This window comes from Leptonychotes weddellii, chromosome 15 (genome assembly GCF_054177405.1).
Source record: "Leptonychotes weddellii isolate Sample4059 chromosome 15, ASM5417740v2, whole genome shotgun sequence".
Taxonomy (NCBI): Eukaryota; Metazoa; Chordata; class Mammalia; order Carnivora; family Phocidae; genus Leptonychotes; species Leptonychotes weddellii.
Window position 1 is genome coordinate 42,762,127 of NC_138383.1, and position 19,724 is coordinate 42,781,850.

Consider the following 19,724-nt stretch of genomic DNA (forward strand, 5'->3'; position numbering starts at 1 on the left):
ATGCGTAGCTGCTTCATCATGGAAAAGTCACATTTATGTTACATTGCTATAATATAGTATTATAAACATACAGTACTTTTACTTTATAAAGCCCCCCCCCAAAGGTCCCATTTATACCCTATAACCCTTTAAGGTCAAGAAAATGATGACCTCAATGTCATTGGTAAAGAAACTGAAGTCCAGAGAGGCTGAGGGACTCATCTGAGTCGCATCAAGTCATTGACAGAACACTGCACTCCAAACACAAGCCAAAATGATAACAACACAATTCTTCACCTGAGGTTGTTCTTGTTCGGAGGACCGTATGGGCAGCAGTGGGGGCCGCCGCACTGTGTGGAGGAGATCCTACAGTGAACAGGACAGCCCTAGAACTTGCTGCTGTTCCCAGGGCAGGTGCCAGTCCACCACCACAAGCTCCTGCAGGGGCTTCGGGGAAAAGTTGACAAAATGTCACATTGCTTCCACGGTGTTTATGTTTGGGGGTGGGATTATAGGGAGACCTTTACTTTTATAGCAGCGTTTCTGGGGCTTTTTTATATTAAGTATTTATTATTCTTAACATCAGAAATTCAACACAGATCGCCATTAAGGGATCTTATGGTAATCTCTTCTCAGCTGTGAATCTTCTTCACACCAAAGCCTCCTGTTCAGAGTCACTTCTGTATACTTCTAAAGGACACAAGCTGTAGTCACACCTGGTAAGGATCATTCAAAGAAGGGGAAACCAAGAACTCAGACTAAAAATGTGAGGGAAAGCCAAAGGGAGATCAGGAGTCTCCATGGTGTAAGAGCTTTAAGAGACAGAGAAAGCTGAGTCAATGGAATTGCAGCCGTACATCTGCCAGGAAGAAATGGGGGTGGGACCCAGTGTCAGGGGGCCTGATGGGCTGAACGTGGGCTAAAGGAAGGCAAGGTGGAAAGCCTCTCTCCACCAAACTACGCAGAATCAATAAGTTGTCCAAAGCTTTTTCACACTCAAGCATCTCAAAAACATTACATTTCTGACGACATAGAATGGAGGTGGGAGTTAACAATACAATCACAAAGTTAAAACCAGATATAGAAAAAAAACCTGCCATCAGTGTCCATCCTATCCACAACAGAGCATAACAAACTTGAAGCGTCTAATTAACAGAACACAGTTCATAAAAATCTTCTAGGGAGCAAGGAACAGTAGGTGGAAACTAAATAGTATCCATTGTTACATGAGATGTACAAAATGACACATATTCTCTTTATGTTATGATTTTATTTTAGTAGGTATACATGTATTTAAAGATGGTCATGGGGGCGCCTGGGTGGCTCAGTTGGTTAAGCAGCTGCTTTTGGCTCAGGTCATGATCCTGGAGTCCCGGGATCGAGTTCCGCATCGGGCTCCCTGCTCGGCAGGGAGTCTGCTTCTCCCTCTGACCCTCCTCCCTCTCATGCTCTCTGTCTCTCATTCTCTCTCTCTCAAAAAAAAAAAAAAAAAAAAAAAAGATGGTCATGGGGCGCCTGGGTGGCTCAGTTGGTTGGGCGACTGCCTTCAGCTCAGGTCATGGTCCCAGAGTCCTGGGATCGAATCCCACATCAGGCTCCCGGCTCAGTGGGGAGCCTGCTTCTCCCTCTGATCCTCTCCCCTCTCATGCTGTTTCTCTCTCTCTCTCAAATAAATAAATGGATAAAATCTTAAAAAAAAAAAAATAAAGATGGTCATGGATATATTTTAAGAGCCAATGACCCTATTTTTCTTACGGTCTTAAGTTTTTCCTACTATCAGCAGTTTTTATTTTCAGAAATGGAAACTTCATGATTAAAAAGAGAAATTTGTGATTTCAAATGATAATAAAGTTCATGTGGAAAAGGAAGAGAAAAAGAGAATAAAAATGATCAAAGATACATTTATGCCTAAATGTTGTTGAAGGAGAAAAATCTGGTTTCACATACACAAACTTGGACTTAAATTACAACACATATTCATGCAGAACTTACAAACCCTATAAATTTAAATTAATCTATAAAGGGGGACGAGACATAAAATGGTCTTTCAAACAAGCTAATTTCAAAAACCATTTCAACTTGTAGTGACTGACTTCTGGTAAACAGCACATAGAACAACGACTTCCAGGACGGCAGTGTGAAGTGTGAGGAGCATCACAGACCTGCTTCTCAGTGAAACAACCGTAACTGGTGAAAATTATTTTTTTTAAAGACTTATTTGTTCATTTAAGAAAGAGAGAGGGGAGTAGGGACTGAGGGAGAGAGAGTCTTAAGCAGACTTGGTGCTGAGCATGGAGCCCTACATGGGGCTCGATCTCACGACCCTGAGAGCACAAACGAGCAGAAACCAAGAGTCAGACACTTAGCTGACTGCACCACCAAGGCATCCTGGTGGAAATTATTTTTTTTTTTAAAAACAACCACTAGGGGCACCTGGTATATGCACCCTTATGTTCAATGCAGCATTATTTACAAACGCAAAGATATGGAAGCAACCTAAGTGTCCATCAACAAATAAAGATGTGGTGTGTAGGTGTTTTACTTATACAGTGGAGTATTACGCAGCCATAAAAAGGGATGGGATCTTGCCATTTGTGACAACGTGGAGGGACCCAGAGGGTATTATGCCCAAGTGAAATAAGTCAGACTGAAAAAGACAAATACCATATGATTTCACTCATATGTGGAATCTGAAAAACAAAACAAATTAATAAACAAACAAAAAGCAGAATCAAATCTAAAAATACAGAGAACAAACTGATGGTTGCCAGAGGGGAGGGGTGGGGGGGAAGGCAAAATGGGTGAAGGGGAGTGGAAGATATAGGCTTACAGTTATGAAATGAGTAAGTCATGGGAACAAAAGGTACAGTATAGGGAATACAGTCAATGATACTATAATAGTGTTGTATGGGGACAGATGGCAGCTCCACTTTGTGGTGAGCAAAGCATAACATATAGAGATGCTGAATCACTATGCTGTATATCGAAAACTAACATTGTATGTCAACTATACTCAAGTAAGAAAAATAAATTTAAAGTAAAGTATGATAACAATGTCTCATCAAATGGAGAATATCAATAGAGAAATTATAAAAAAGAACCAAGTGCAAATTTGGAAGTTAAAAAGAACAATAACTGAAATTAAAAATTTACTCCAGGGGTTCAACAGCAGATGTGAATTGGCAGAAGAAAGAATCCATGAACTCGAAGATAAATTGATAGAGAGTGTGCAATGTGAAGCACAGAGAGAGGAAAGAGAAGAGAGCCTCAAAGAACTAGGAAACACCACTAGGTGTACCTATGCATAATGTGTATTCTATGCGTGATGGGGGTACCAGGAGGAGAGGACAGGCAGAAAAAAATATCCAAATAAATAATGGCTGAAAATTTCTCAAGTTTGATGAAAAACAATCTGTATATCCAAGAGACTCAACAAACTCAAAGGAAGATAAACTCAGAGAGAGCCACACCCAGAAACATCACAGTAAAACAGGAAAAGCAAAGACTAGGAGGCAACCTTGGGAGCAGCAGGAGAACAATGATGTGTCACTTACAGGGGTTTCATTCAATCTACAGATCAATTTGGAAAGTACTGCCATCTTAACAATATTAAGTCATCTGATCTATAAACATGGGGTTTCTTTCCATTTAGTTTTGTCTTCTTTATTTCATCAGTGTTTCGTAGTTTTCAGAATCAAAGTTTTATAGTTTACAATTATATATTTATTCCTAAGTATTTTATTATTTTTGATGGTATCTTACACGGAATTGTTTTCTTAATGTCATTTTCAGATTGTTTCTTGCCAGTGTATGAGAAATACAGTGAATTTTTGGGTACTGATCTTGTACCGTGCAACACTGCTGAATTTAGTCGTTCAAATAGTTTTTTAGTGGGTTATGCTAGGATTTTCTACATACAAGATCATGCCATCTGTGAATAGAGGTAGTTTTACTTCTTCCTTTCCAAGCTGGGTGTTTTGTTTTTGTTTTTGGCCCAGTTGCCCTGGCTAGAGCCTCTGATACAATGTAGAATAGAAGTGGTGAGAGCAGATACCCTTGTCTTGTTCATGATCTTAGGGGGAAAACATTCAACTTTAATCATTTCACCATGTTAGTTGTGCATTTTTCACAGATGTTCTTTATCAGGTGAGTAAATTCACTTCTATTCCTAGCATATTGAGTGTTATTATTACATTAATTGATTTTCATATGTTAAAGCAACTTGGCAATCCAGGGATTTCATTTTAGTAGGTGACACTAATATTCATAATGGAAACTCAAGGGCCCAGAATAACCAAAAACAATCTTGAAAAAGAAGAACAAAGGTGGAGGACTCACATTTCCTTGGTTACTATAAAGTACAGTAATCATAGCAGTATGGTACCAGCATAACAGACAATATAGATTGATGAAACAGAATTAGGAGTCCAGAAATAAACACATTTATAGTTGATAGATTTTTTTTTACAAGGCTGATAAAACAATTCAATGGAAGAAAGAATAATCTTTTCAATAAATGGTGCTGGGATCACTGAATATCCACACACAAAAGAATGAAGTTGGACCCCTACATCACATCATCCACAAGAAGCCAGTCAAAGTGGATCACAGATCTAAACGTAAGAGCTAAGATATAAAACTCTAAGGAAAGAATATAGTTAGGCAAGGGTCATATGCTACTTAAGAAGGAGTATCTAGGGAAACTGAAAAACAACAGAGAAAAGTTTAGCTCGACACCTACAGCTACAGTAAACACTAAGCACAGCCGAACTCCTAGCCAGGAAAACAAAAAAAAACTTCATACTATTTAACTCAATTCCTTTTATCCAATATATCATGTCAGACTTCCAAAAAAAAAAAAAAATTAAAAGATATACTAAAATGTAAAAATAGTTTGATGAGACAGAGCAGTCATCAGAACCAGGCTCATATATAGCACAGATTGGGATTATCAGACTAGAAATTTAAAATAAATATGATTAATATGCTAAGCGCTCATTAGGGAAAAGTAAACAACATGTAAGAATAGATGGGTAACATAAGCACAGAGATGGAAACTCTACAAAAGAATCAAAAGGAAAAGTTTTAAATCAAAATCACTGAAACAGAAATGAATAATGCATTTGATGAGCTCACCAGTAGATGGACATGGCTGAGGAGAGAATCAGTTAGCTTGAAGATGTGCCAATATGAACTTCCAAAACTGGAAAGCAAATACAAAGAAGAATGAAAACAAAGACGGAATATTCAAGAACCGCAGGACAACTACAGAAGTATAACATATATGAAATGGGAATATCAGAGGGGAAGAGAGAGAGAAAAGAAGAAATATTTGTAGTAGTAACGACCGAGAATTTTCCAAAATTAATGACAGAACCAAACCACAAATCCAGGAAGCTCAGAGAACACCAAGCAGGATGAATACCAAAAAAATTACACCTAAACATATCATATTCAAACTACAGAGAATCAAAGACAAAGAAAAAGTCCTGAAAGAAGCCAAAGAAAAAACACCTCACCTATAGAAGAGTAAGAGTAAGAATTACGTTGGACTTCCCTTCAGAAACCATGCAAGTAAGAAAAGAGTGGAGTATTCTCTTTGGATTAGAAACCATGTTCAATCAGATATTTGATGGTCCAGATATTTCCTTCTTGGGATGCTAATGGGAGAATCAATAAAAAAATTACAGAGAAAATGAGAATGAAGAGATTACAATAGTGATTCTCAAATTTAGGGGTATATAATGATCATGGGGAGAGGTTTTTCTTTTAAAGATTTTATTTATTTGAGAGAGAGAGAGCACGAGCGGGGGCGGGGAGAGTCAGAGGGAGAAGCAGACTCCCTGCTGAGCGGGGAGCCCAACATGGGGCTCGATCCCAGGACTCTGGGAGCATGACCTGAGCCGAAGGCAGACGCTTAACTGACTGAGCCACCCAGGCGCCCGGGAGTTTGTTAAAATACAGATTCCTAGAATCCATTCCCAGAAAATTTGGTTAAACAAGTCTGGGTTATGGTCTGCAACCTGCCCTTCATTTTATGTTTTGACAAGCAATCCAAATAATCTAGATGTGGGTCTATGGACAGGTCTCTAAACAATTATGAAAAGGCTAGGGGATCTCAGTGACCTATGGGTTTTTTTTTATAGGATCTACTCACTGTATAAGAAATGCTCAAGAGTACATACATGTTTGTTTAAGCTAACTTTGGCCAGTATTACCCTACCAATAAAAACCAATCTTGGGTCAGAATTCTTCCTAACTGGTGATCTTATGAATTATGAAATACTTAAGAATTATGAAATTCTCATAACTGGTGATCATCAAGACACCCCACAAGCACCTGTCTTGATGTGCTAAGAAAAAAGATGAAGTGGCAGGGAGTGGGTGAAGAAATCTCAGTAAGTGTGTGAACAGTCAACAGAAGCAGATAGGTAAAATAATTACTTTCTCCTGCCCTCCAACCCAGCCAAAGATGTCCATGTCCTAACGCCTGGAACCTGTAAATAGGCTACATTACATGGCAAAGGGTAATTAAAGTTGCAGATGGAACTGCCTTAAATATAAAGAGATAATCCTGGATTATCCAGGGGGTCCAATGTAATCACAAGGGTTCATTAAATGTAGAACAGAAAGGCAGAAGGTCAGAGTCTAGACTGGCCACTGTTGGCTTTCAAGATGGAAGGGGACGCCAAGCCAAGGAATGAGGGCAGTCTCTAGATGCAGGAAAAGGCAAGGAAATGCATTCTCCCCTAGAGCCTCCAGAAGGAATGCAGCCTTGTCAACATACTGATTTTAGCCCGGTGACACCCACTGCAGGCCTCTGACCTCTGAAGCTGTATGATAATACATTTGTGTTGTTTTAAGACACCACGCTTATGATAATCTGTGGCAGCAATAACAGCAAACCAGCGCACATACTAGCGAATTACCTGCCTAGAAAGAAACCACATTTTTCTTACCTGTATCCATCGGTCGTTCTGTATTTAAACTGTCCGTGCTGCCCTGATGTCCACCTAAAGGTATCTTCACTTGTTGTTCTGATAATTTCCCAGTACTGACAGATCTAGAAAGAAGAATGATGTTCATAATGGAAGAGTATACTTAAAAATTCCAAATATTTAAATAAGGGGGATTTAAGCTGAGCCACAAAAGGGTTAATGGGAAGTCAGAGAATAAGGAGACAAAAAATAGATACCGGACAATTCAAGGCAGAGATGAACTTCAATAACCAAGACAAACAAAAAGCAGACATAGAACATTCGGGAAATTCAGTGGCAGCTCTGTATTCACAGTTACAGGAAGCACCTGTGGTTTTCAGAGATTCTAAATGTATACAGTTCGTATCACAGACCATGTGGTATAAACCAGCCACTGAACTAATTTGGTCTGGTTTGTCTTTGTAACAGAAATATCTGTACTATTACAGTTTTCACACTGAAGGCTGGAAGGAAATGGTGTCTTTTACCTGCCAAACACTGCTTTGTTCTGCTGCTCAGACTTCTGCCTCTCACTTCCTTGAACTAAGAGACAATGAGAGCATTCCCGTGGGTCATTCCCATCCTTAGACTGCCCTTCAGAAGGCCCGTGACGAGTAACCAAGGCTAGCAGGTTGGAAGATGCTTGCGTTTTAGGTATTTTGAAAGGAGCTGTGGTCTAAGGAAACATATGTAAGCTGGTTACTATGCTGCATGCAGCATTCGGAATTGTCAGGAACGTCAGTCAGACCTGGCTTCACAGACTGACTTCCACAGACAGCTCTGGGACCTTGGACAGTTCACTCCTACTCTCTAGCCTCAATTTCCTTTCTTCGGGAATAAGTGGGCTAATGTAGAAAAAGCATTCAGCATAAAGTACTGAGACTGCCTGGCTCATAGCAAGTCCCCATTAAATTGTAGCTATTCTCATCAGGGATCTTCCATAAGGTAGAGTAGCCCCCATCCACGGTTTCGCTTTCTGCGGCCAATCCTGGTCTGGAAGCAGGTGATCCTCCTTCTGATGTATGGTCAGCAGGTCAATGGTAGCCTACCAGCCGTCACATGCCTGCCTTACTCCCTTACTTCATCTCACCTCCTAGGCATGTTCTCACCTCCCACCTTCTGCTTCTCCAGCTCCCTCCGCCCCTCCCCCCACCGCTCGTGCTTGCTCACTCTAAATAAATATAATATCTAAAAAAAAAAAGACCTCCCCCCATGATTATTATATATTATATATATTCTGGGTGTATTTTGAGAGAGAGAGAGACCACATTCACATAACTTTTATTATGGCCTATTGTTAAAACTCTTCTATTATTAATTATTGCTATTAGTCCCTCACTGTGCCTAACTTCTAAATTAAATTTTATCATACTATCTGGTTTCAGCCATCCGCTGAGGGTCTTGGAGCATATCCCCTGGAGACAAGGGGACTACACTACTTACTAGCTCATGGCCTACTGTAGGGAGCTCAGCTAAGCTACTCCGCAGCATTGCTGATTCCGCATCATCTTTGTGTAGCCACGTGGCTGCAGGGCCTTAAACGGACACCAGCGCCTCGTGCAAGCGCACGCCCCTGAGAGCAGCCTGTGGTCACAAGTACATTTAATTCTGGAGAGGACTCCTCCAACAACCCTGGTGGTCTAAAGTCTCCCCGTCCCCCAGGCTTTCCCCTTGGGTGTCACACACATAAGACTCCTGTGGAGCTTACCAGAATCCCATTCTTTTGGTTCGAACTGACCAATCCTGCTTTAGCTCAGGAACCCCCAAGTCCTCCAATCCCTGCACCCTAATAAAGGCATGTGCCCCCGGTCCTGTCTCTGTTCGCACCTGCCTGGACGTCCCCGTGCAGCCTCTCGAGACATGTCAGGTACTTCTGCCAAGACATGTGAGTAATGGACTTCCCTACTGCAATTTCTCTGTGGTCTGCTGTTGGACCTGAGCTCACCACACAGCACCCTGTGCCCCATGTAACAAACGTTAATTCAACAAAGTCGCAACGCCAACAAAAGAGTTTAATGAACGCACCTTGGTAGGAGAGCCAATGATGGTTGGTAAAGGAGTTTTAAAGAACCAGTCCGAACTGCGAGGAGAGGACCCCATGTGCTTGGTGGGAGAGGTTCCGAGGCTGCCAGGCCGACTGGGCTGAGGTGAGTAGCTGTACCCAGCCCCAGCGTGGGACGGGCACACGGGGTCCGAGTGCTGCTTTCGGAGTTTCTGCTTGTTCTGGTAGATGTCGGTGAGGGTAGGGGCGCTCTGCAGTCTAGCACCCAACAGGAGAGACTGTGGTGATGGAGTCTGTGGCACTGGGGAACCTGCCACGGACATGCCTGTAGGTTAACCCAGAGCACGGGCAAACACTGAAGAATTCAGGGGACAGTTCTTAAAATGGGAAGTCTATGAATGTCATGTTCTTCAGGAGATATTTTAAAAACTGTATTTGGTGAGAGATGATTTGGCAGATAGAAGGTAATGGTGATGGGTATGTTAGCTACTCTTGGCAGCAGCTAGCAGGTAACTCAGATTACTGTCTGGTCTAATTAGCACAAGAGAACTATATCATGAATGGCCAATGTCAGTAAAAACTACCAACATCCATGTTGAACAAAATGATTTCTACTCTTTATGCGAATACGTACTTGGGGATATCAATGTATTACTCTCTTTTCTCACATACCAGCTAAAAGAAACTTTTCAAACCAATCCAGAATATAATCCTTTATCTAATTAGATAATATGCTTTTCTGGGATTTTATTTTACTTGTCTAAAAATCACAAGCATATATGGATAATTTTTTTTATCAGTTTCATGAATGAAATTCATTTATAACCTAAAGTGCTCATATTCTCTTCAAAGAAAACAGTTGTCCTCAGGTACTCTTGCCTCTTAAGGGGACACCATATTAAGAGCCTGAGAAATAGGGTCTTGATATGGTGAAGAGCTGGAAACAGCAAGAGGACTGCCCCACACAAACCTTGTTGTTGCCAACTTCAGGCTACTAAGCAAGCCTGGAGCTCCAGTTACAAATTCTTCAGAGCTTCTTGCAAGCTAAGCTACCACCAATAACGGTACGGACCTATAACCATAATCTTCCCAAAAAGGAAATGAGAACTTTTGCTACTGACCACTCCTAGCTTAATCTCATCCTAAATCTGGTCTTCATCTTTCAGAACTGGGTTCTGCCGTGTGTGTGTGTGTCCACATGTACACATGAATAAATACGCACACACAAATCAATAAAATTAGTAGCAAAATGTTATAAATCTGGAGAAAGTTATCTAAGATTTATTTTTAGGCAAACACAAAATATGAAAAACTAAGAAAAGAGTGCTTTTCTCAGTGACACAGGATTCCTTTAATTAGCCAACTCCTCAGATGCACATACAATAAAATTTGACTAATAAAAGTGTGATTTGCACGTATCTTTTCAGGTGTATAAATATTTTATATTAAAGCAAGTAAACTATATTTCTTGTTTATCTCATGCTAACTGGCAGCTCTTATCAAGAATAGTATTAATCAAAGGAATGAAACTTCATTGTCTAGATTGATTTTCATTATCTATGTGACAATGACCAAAATTTAGTGCAGTTAATTCCCAAGACTTACTTTCATAAAAGAATCAGATACCCCAAAGGAGATATTTGATTGACTATATGATATACTAAAACATTTTAGACCAAGATTCTAGAAAGTAGGACAACAGACAGAATATTTCATATCAGGTCTATTCCTTTGATCAGACTAGAAAAACATAACTCAAATCCACTTATAACAGGATTAAAATTATTAATATCCCAAATAGATCTCCTACCTGATGAGTTTCTACTCCTGGAGTCGTGACCCTGAGGATGCCCACAGCAGCACTGACTAAATTGCTCAGGAATGGTCCCAACTATGAACGGGGAAACAGGGAAAGGAATGAGAGGTGACTCAAAACCAGTGAAGGATGGAAGCAGGTAAGACATGCACGAACTGCACAGTACATTACAGTTTACGAAATTGGATGAGCAAAGATTTATTTCAGTTGGCGTTTACTGAGCGACCAACGTGCCGGGTGCTGGGCACGCTACAATCAAAAGAACCATAGAATGTGCCCTGAAACAAGAGCAGCAGGAAAGAAAGCCACGCAAACAAACTGATGCCTGTAACAGGTACGTCACTGAAGACAGAGAAGTACAAAGAGCTCGTCATGTTTGAGGCCTGTGGAGCTGCAGGGGGCCCAGCTGCTGTCCCTGTGTATCCACTACGTTCTTGATGCTCCTGCCAAGGCATGCTCCCCAAGGCTCCCAGCCAACAACTGCATGTGGGTGTGGCACTAATTCAGGCTGGGTCAAGCAGGTCAGGGAATTTGGACAATCTAGTGTTTGGGGACACTCCTTGGGCCTGGCTAAAGCGTTCTTAGAATTAATTCCCTCTAGTTAAGGCTCCCCTGCCCACTCCTCCTACCTCCCTCTCTCCCTCATGGGGGTCAGAGCTGCAAGGAGGTCTGAAGGGGCTCCCCCAGACTCCTCCCCCGCCGACCCCATATCCACCACAGGTGCCTCCCCGGACATTCTGGAACGACTCTGCAGCTCCCTTCTCTGCATCCACCTCTGAGTACCCAAACCAACCAGAGGAAGAGCTGGGAGAGGTCAGGGGGTTGAAGCAGACAGGAGACACTGACCAGGTGGTTAGGTAGGCAGGCAAAGGTTAGATCCTGAGGAGGGGCCTTTTCCTTGAGTGCAAGGATAAGGCTTGGACCTTGTCTCTGGAGACCCTGACATGCCCCAAGAGCTGCTGAGGGGGTGAGGGAGGGCCAGGATTTTGTTCCGGGAAGATTTTTCAGCTAAAAAGCAGCTTCAAAACCACTGCAACAGGTGTGGTGACACATTTTTAAAAACATCCTTATGGTTTTTGTTTTTTTTTTGAATCAGGGCTCCTGAGCATACTTCAATCCTTCTCACTCTGCCTCCTCCTGAAATTTCTTCACATCCCCTTACTCTTACTCGACAGTTCTGCTTGAGGATGGAGCCCTTTACAAGTAAAAAGTGTATAAAAATTTACCTTTTAGAAGTAAAAAATACACATATTTACAAGGGGTGGGGGGGCAAGTTTCAGACCTGCCGCCCCGGGCCCTCTCTGCACCCCCCGCTCCCCGCCCCCCCACCGGTGCTGTCTCCCTCAGATTCCGCAGTAGCAGCTGCTTTGGCCTCTCTTGCACGTATCCTGAAGCTGAGCCTTTTCTTTGTCTCTCAGTTTCACTAAAACTGTGGTTTAAGGTTCGTCTTTCTGTTTGGCTGGGGTTTTGTTGGTGCTGTTTGTGTGAGCATTCTCCCCTGTGCCGTGCAGGCTTCCCAGGAGAGGGGGAAAGACCTGTCCTGAAGCTGCCACCATCTTCCTCCCGGAGCTGGAAGGCCCTGTGGACCGAAGCCAGCCCTGCTGTGTACACAACTGTCTCTTAATCCTCACAAAGCGGAGTGGTAAGTAGGGTAGGTGTTTCACGTACTATTATCTAGGGTTTCTGATTTTGTGCGTTTGGAGCCCAAACCCAATGGAGATACTTTTTATCCATAAGATCCATTTATATTATTCTATTTCCAATAGCGGTCCCAACAAATGTACCTAGAGAAGCTCACGTGGGGGCTGGGAGTAAGGCAGAGAGTGGGAGGGGGAGGATATGGCTCCCCATCAGCTGAGACTCACTGCCATCGTGAGCCAATGCTCCTAAAAGACAGCGTCATGTCAGATCTGTCACGGTGAAAACAAAGTTGAAAACAACAGCTTTACTCTCCTTACCCAAAGGGGAAGGTGAGTAAGGCCTGGAAGACCCAGTGGAGAGTCTTCGTCCAACTGTCTGTACTGTGTCTGCAGGCGCCGGGGAGCAGGATCCCACCCGGAGGAAGCCCAGAGGGCTGGTGTTAGACCTTCGCACCACTGTAGATCTGAAAAGAAAAATAAAATTACTCCCTCTCTGGCAGGTTCTGGGACTCTCTTTATTTCCTTTTTTCTAAAACGTCCTAACAACATGCCATGGAGTAGAATTTTTACAAATACGTAATATAGTCACATGAGACAAATATAAAATGTATAAAATTATATGGCATGAAGATTCCCTTCCATCCTTGTATTCTATCTGCCTAATTCTCGACACTCCCTCAGTCCTACTCCAAAGGTTACCACTATTTTTAGTGTCTAATATATCCTTCCAGAATTCTTTAATTCATATACAAGCAAACAAACTGAAAATATAATCTTATTTTCATCTTGTTTTAACAAAGGTAATATACACCATACCATTTTCTTTTTTTCTTTCTGGTTTTAGGTTCCCTTTACATTCTTAAAATTACTGAATATCCCAGAGTTTTTGGGGTTTTTTTAAGAGAGAGGGGTGGGAGTGGAGGAGGGGCAGAAGGAGAGAGAGAATCTTAGGCAGGTTCCAGGCCCAGCTCGGAGCCCAACACAGGGCTCGATCTCACGACCCTGAGATCAAGACCTGAGCTGAAATCAAGAGTCGGTCACTTAACTGACTGAGCCACCCAGGCAACCCTATCCCAGAGTTTTGATATTTACTGTATGAGCTAAAACTGGAAAAATTTGGTAATAATTCATTAAAAGTAATAAACTTATTACATCTAATGTAAAATTATGAAAATTAATTATATCTTCCAAACAAAATAAATTCATGAGAAGCATGACATTGTTTTACATTTTAAAAAATCTCTAATGTCTGGCTCAATAGTTGGATTCTCATAATTGTTTCTGCATTCAATCTTCCATATGCACAATATATGGGGGGATGCACATGAGGAATATCCAGCCTTACACAGATATGTGGCCAGAAAAAGGAGGAATATTTCGGTAGCCTTTTCAGATATTTGTGATATTCGTCTTTGATACTACACCAAAACTCAGCCATTGTACATTTCTAAAAGAACAGCTGCAATGTGGAATCTGAAACCAAGGCCAATGAAATTTTGTTTTACATTAGGCTCTAACCTTTTGTGAGGTATCTTGTACTTGGACTGGATCTTTTACCCATGCAGGATTTTTAAACATTTGGTATTTTGAAAAATGTTGATTGAATGAGTTATGCAGATATTCCAAATGTTGACCACATCATACAATATCAAAAAGTCACATCCATACCAAATTATCATCACAAATCTTAACAGAAATGGCCGTCAAGGCATAACAGAAGCTGTCAAGATCACATGGGTGAACTTGTTTTCAAAAATTCTAACTTTTGCTCAAGAGCTCAAATTTTATGTCACTTGTTTTCCAGGAATGGCAGACTTAGTTCATTTTCAACAAGATGGCTGCCCGATGCCCACAACCGATAGCTCGTCAGCTGTTCTTTCATGAAAAAACAGTATCCCATGAAAACTGGGGCGAGTTCAACTTGCAACTAAAACAATCACACAAGTGCTTCTCCTTAAGAGAACTACTCCAATGTGCACCAGAAGTGCTTTATGCTCACAAGCCACTCAAGGTTGCGATTTTCAGAGAGAAATAGTAACTTCCGCTGCTTCGTTAAAGACGTTCCTTGGTACCACTAACGTGTGGTGGTAAAAGACGTGCGAAATCACTGTGCAGTTGGGTGCCACTACCTTGATGCATCTGAAGGCACCAGCAGGTTGCACACCATCGCTTCTGCACCCTTCGTGCATGTGTCAACATGGTGAAACAAAGCAGCGTCCCAGTATCATTATGAAAACAGTCTTGACGTCCCGGACCTTTCGAAAGGGAGCCATACACAAACCACACTTTGAAAACCACACTAATTCCGCTATCACTTTGCTTTTTCCATTTTGTAATATACCTTGGAAACTTTTCTACCTCAGTATACAGAGAGCTTCCTTCCTCTTTATGGAAGGTGCTTCACTGTCATAGACGGACGTTAGTCAATTACTGGTGGGTACTTGGCTTATTTCTCATCCTCTATATTCTAAAATTAAACAACCTGTCTATATGTAACTTCATACACAGGCAAGGACTGTGTATTTAAAGAGTAAGTTACCAGAAGTTAAAGTGGTGGGTTCAAAAGATATATGCATTAATAATTTTCACAGATATTGCCAAAATGTCCTTTGTAGAAAACTCTCATGAGTTTTCATCTCATCCTATGAGATGGTGCAAAACTTTTTCCATTCATTGAACTATGCATTTGCTGGACCCTTTTAATCTAAAATCTTGTATTCTCCAATTCTAGAAAACTTTTTCTTGATTATTTCCTGGAAATTTTCTTTTCCAACTTGTTCTTTCTGGAATGCCTACATTAACTAATACTTGAAGAATATTTTTTATTCATAGTTTCCATCTTCTTTATTTGATTCATCCAGTTCAGATACAGCCTCAACTTTATCTTCCAACATTTATTTTTATTTCAGTTATATTTTGTAATGTCCAAGAGGTCTTTTTGATCTTGACTGTTTTCAATGGCATTTTGTTCTAATTTATGGATGCAGTTTCTAACCTATTTAGTTCTAAGGATACACATTTTTTACATAAGTTTTCTTTTCTTTGCATTCTTGCTGTTTTGTCCAGATTGCACTTTTCTGTTTTCAGCCTTATGGCTCACTTGCACCCCTGCCCTCCCTAAGCTCTGTGGGACTCGGGTCTTGGGGACGTGGGGCACTCTGATGCCCACCCTGCTCCAGCGGGCGCCCCTCTTCCATCTTCTTTCTGTTTTCCAGAAACGTGCTGAAACCTCTCATCCACTGAGCATGTCTTTTTATTTGACTTGTCTTTGTGGACTTGGACCTTTTCGTTCTTGCTACCTTAGTGGGGTTTCAGGATGTGGAGGAAATAAATAATATGTAAATGGTCTGCTACAACTGGTGAGATTTCATCCTTTAACAAGTTCTTCCTTAATTCTTAAGAATTATTGTATATACATATCATACTATATTATCCAGCTAAGCTGAAGTATCATTTAAATAGATTCATTACAGAAGTTTTTTATGATTCGGTTTTGTACACCTCCATGCTACACACATGATTATGTCAACCACAGAAAGTAACAGATCTTTCAGTGACAACAAAATTTTTAAAAGAAAAGGAAGGAAAAACAAACTTGCTTACCTTGGAGAACCATGTAGATTTGTGCCAGAGCCGGCAGTAGATGTAAGATTCTGTTCTATGCGCTGATAATTCCTTATCTGAGTAGGAACCGGAATTGGTGCTGTCTCACTGTGAGGTGACATGGGGGGCTGGCACTGCCTGCGACCATAATGTATTGAAAAAGGAAAGAAATCCAAGTAAGACCATTTTTCCTTCATTTTACACCTTGGTGACATTGAGAGAAAATTCCAGAAGAGGCCAAATGATCACTTCCATGTGAATAAAAAATGATCCTCTCAAAAATAAGGCAAAAAAAAAAAAATCACATTAGTCATTTAAAGAACTGTCCAGGCATTTATAGGCATACTGAGGACTGAGAATCGTAGTAAGAACTGGAAAAACCTTCCTCTACAACAACAGGAGAAGTCCGTAGGTTGGCAAAACTCAGTTTCATCTGCTCACATTCTGCTCTTCATTATTATGTGAGGGAAAAAAAATACTTCTAGGAAAATATGCTGGGTAAAAGAACAGGAAGTTCAAGAGCAAAGATGACTGGAATGTTTACAAAAGTCATGAATGCAGTAAGCATTCCCAAAGAACTCTGACTTTTAAAAAGATTGAAAATAACACTGTACAACTCTCAAAGCACATGACCGGTCGGAGGTCCACATGCTGAAGTGTTCGTACTGGCTTTCTGTGAGAGCTTCTTTCTTTGCTTTTCATAAATTCGGAAATAATATGCCCTTTCAATTCAATTTACAACCTATCAAAACATCAGGGACAACACTAGACCTCATTCTTCTGCCCTTCTGTAATACTAAAAAAGCCCCATGAATCTAACAGTTTTTCTCAAATGACAACATTACAGATATAAAGAGATCGTAGCTCTAGTTATCTAACAAACAGTATGATTACCTTCTATAGTCTCACTTTAGAGCTTTTTGAACCATTACAGTATTTCATATTTAAATAAAAAGAAAATCTCATCCATAAGAGAGATGTCAGTTGCTTTCCCCAATATCCATTTGCCCACTCTTTCTTACTAGCAGAACTCAAATTTTATGGAAGGTGGTGATTTGCTCGGTGAAATTATGACACATCCCAGACTCCTTTGCAGCCATGAGTGGCCATATATCTTTCTTGGTCAGTAAGATGTAAGTAGAAGTCTTCTAGCCATTCTTCCTCTTTCCTCCTACCCTAACCCTAACCCTTGAGCCACAGAAACGAAGGCAACAACTATTTATTTTGACTTCTTGCAAGAAAACTAAACCTTTAGTGTTAAGCACACGACAGTCAGGACTGTTGTTTCCAGCTTTTAGTCTATAAGCTCTATTTTTCATTTAGGTAATTCCCATTAAGTATCATGTATTTATTTATCCATCCATCCTTCTATATTGAAGTATAGTTGACACACAATGTTATATTAGTGTCAAGTGTAACATTAAATATCTTTTAAATACAATGATTTGTGTTTTTAATATCTATACACTTGATTGTGCAGTTGGATCTATAACCTCAAAATTAAACAAAACAAAACAAAAAACTTCTACCACTGGAAACTAAACAGCTTTACAGGACTGCACTAACCAACTACGGTGCCTGCAAACTCAGAGCACGGAAAGGCCTTAGAGCCCAAGTTCCCCTAAGGAACAACCAGCATGGCCGTCAAGGATCAGAATGTGAATGAAGGAATAGCATCTTTCTACTGTCTCAATTCAATGAGGAAGTACATTGTTGGTGAAGCAAGTACATCTAGGAATTTTTTTTAACATATACATTGTCAAGTTCTAATATTCTTCCTGTACTCGTTAATCACCACAAGGGAAATTAGATTGGAATCACAGCCCCTCTCAGGGGATCTCAGGCAATCCTCTGCCAGCATATGAGGAGATGAAACAGTCATGGCAGGTGTCCTGTAGATGTGGCCTCAGTCTCTGGACAGAACCTTCAGGCAGACTTGCTCCATTTGTAAAGTCTTCCCTGGAGAAATTCCCAGAGCTCCAGCTAGCTAGGACCACGACAGCCTCTTTTCCCTCTAGCTTTATATTAATAACACTATTCAACCATTACCTGACTCCCTAAGCCCAAGGTAAGGAGAGGGAAGGTCTAAGTGTGCACCGAGTCCCCAGCACGTGTGGGAAGTCATCTTTGGCCTGCATGGAACACTAGAAAGACTAAGCAGTCTGCCCAAAATACAATACACTTTTATTTTATCGAAATGAGTAATTTTTGTCTAGGGGTCAGACATATTCCTGGAAAGAAATGCAGCTAAATACTTCAAAATAGTATCAATAAAAGTGAGGTTCTAAGGAAAGAATGAGATATACTATCACTAGCATTACAAAATTGGCCTGTGAGATGATAGTTATTGGGACATGGAGATAAAAAATTTTAACGGCTCTGAAAAGAGAAAGCTCCGAAAAAATACTTGCATCAAACCATTTTAATTTTGCATAGGGCATAATTTTAATGTCTTTGTAATAATTTATTTCCACATGCACTTAATATCTTGTGGAAGAGTGTATACTTTTTTTCAAAATACTCACCACCTCTCTCTGAACCCCTTTCTAAGAAATGCCCCCTGGTGTGTGTACTCCTACCACAACCCCTGGGAAGGAGGCTGAAAGAGCAGCTCCCATTTGGGACATGCTGTTCTCAAAGCAGAGGAAAAAGGACTGATGACAGAACAGAAACTTTCAGAGCCATTATGTAGTCCTGCTATCACTGTTTTTCCCCTCTCTTTTAGGATTAGCATGTCCCAATTCTTGTATAGAGTCTGAGACAAAAGTACCAAAAAAAGCTATAAATCTATGTTATTATTAGGAACACATAAACAGGCGATTTGTGGCATCAATAACATAAGGGGGGGTATACTCCCATACTCTCTACAGTAGAGTTTTTGTATGCAACTGAAGTTATCAGTTTAAAATGGACTGTTGTACCTTAAAGTCATTTTATGGAGTCCCAAAAGTGACCACAAAGAATGTATCTATAGAATATACACAATAGGAAATGAGAATCAAAGCATGTCACTACAACAAGATCAACAGAACACAAAGAAAGGTATTAAGAGAGAATATAAGGGGGCAAAAAAGCCACAAGACATACATAAAAGTAACAAAATGGCATTGATAAATCTTCCCCAATTAGGCTGAAAGTAAAAGGATTGAAAAAGATATCCCCAGGATGCCTGGGTGGTGCAGTCAGTTGAGCGTCCAACTCTTGGTTTCAGCTCAGGTCGTGATCCCAGGATCATGGATCTCATGTGAGATTGAGCCCCATGTCAGGCTCTGCACTCAGTGGGGAGCCTGCTTAAGATTCTCTCTCCCTCTTCCTCTGCCCTCCCCTCCACATGCATGCTCTCTCTCTCTCTCTCTCAAATAAATAAATAAATCTTAAAAAATAAAAAAAAGAAAGACACTCCATGCAAATGGTAATCAAAAGAGAGCAGGAGTGGCAATATTAATATCAGACAAAAGAGACTTTCAGTCAAACACTGTTACAAGAGACAAAACAGGACATTATTAAAGGGTCAATTAACTAGGGAAATATAACAATTATAAATATTTATGCACCAAACATCAGTGTTCCCAAATATATGAAGCAAATATTGACAGAACTGAAGGGAGAAATAGACAATTCCACAATAACAGCTGAACAATTCAATACTCCACTTTCCATAATGGACAGAAAAATCAGAGGAATGAGCAATAAAGAAACAGGGCTTG

The 19,724-nt window shown here is 40.7% G+C and overlaps 1 protein-coding gene across 3 annotated transcripts in view; it reads right to left on the reverse strand.

The window, feature by feature from the left end:
- ULK2 (unc-51 like autophagy activating kinase 2) overlaps positions 1-19,724 on the reverse strand; it is a 72,181-nt gene that overhangs the window by 10,335 nt on the left and 42,122 nt on the right. Inside the window, exons 12-18 of one of the 3 annotated variants that reach the window (XM_081805644.1) lie at positions 16,018-16,155; positions 12,733-12,878; positions 10,769-10,849; positions 8,982-9,268; positions 7,445-7,632; positions 6,939-7,042; positions 277-426 (exon numbers count right to left, since the gene is read on the reverse strand). In XM_081805644.1, the coding sequence (XP_081661770.1) occupies positions 277-426; positions 6,939-7,042; positions 7,445-7,632; positions 8,982-9,268; positions 10,769-10,849; positions 12,733-12,878; positions 16,018-16,155 (1,094 nt within the window). Of the gene's footprint in view, positions 1-276; positions 427-6,938; positions 7,043-7,444; positions 7,633-8,981; positions 9,284-10,768; positions 10,850-12,732; positions 12,879-16,017; positions 16,156-19,724 lie in introns of all 3 variants that reach the window. The other 2 variants (XM_081805643.1, XM_081805645.1) reach the window with 2 other exon arrangements.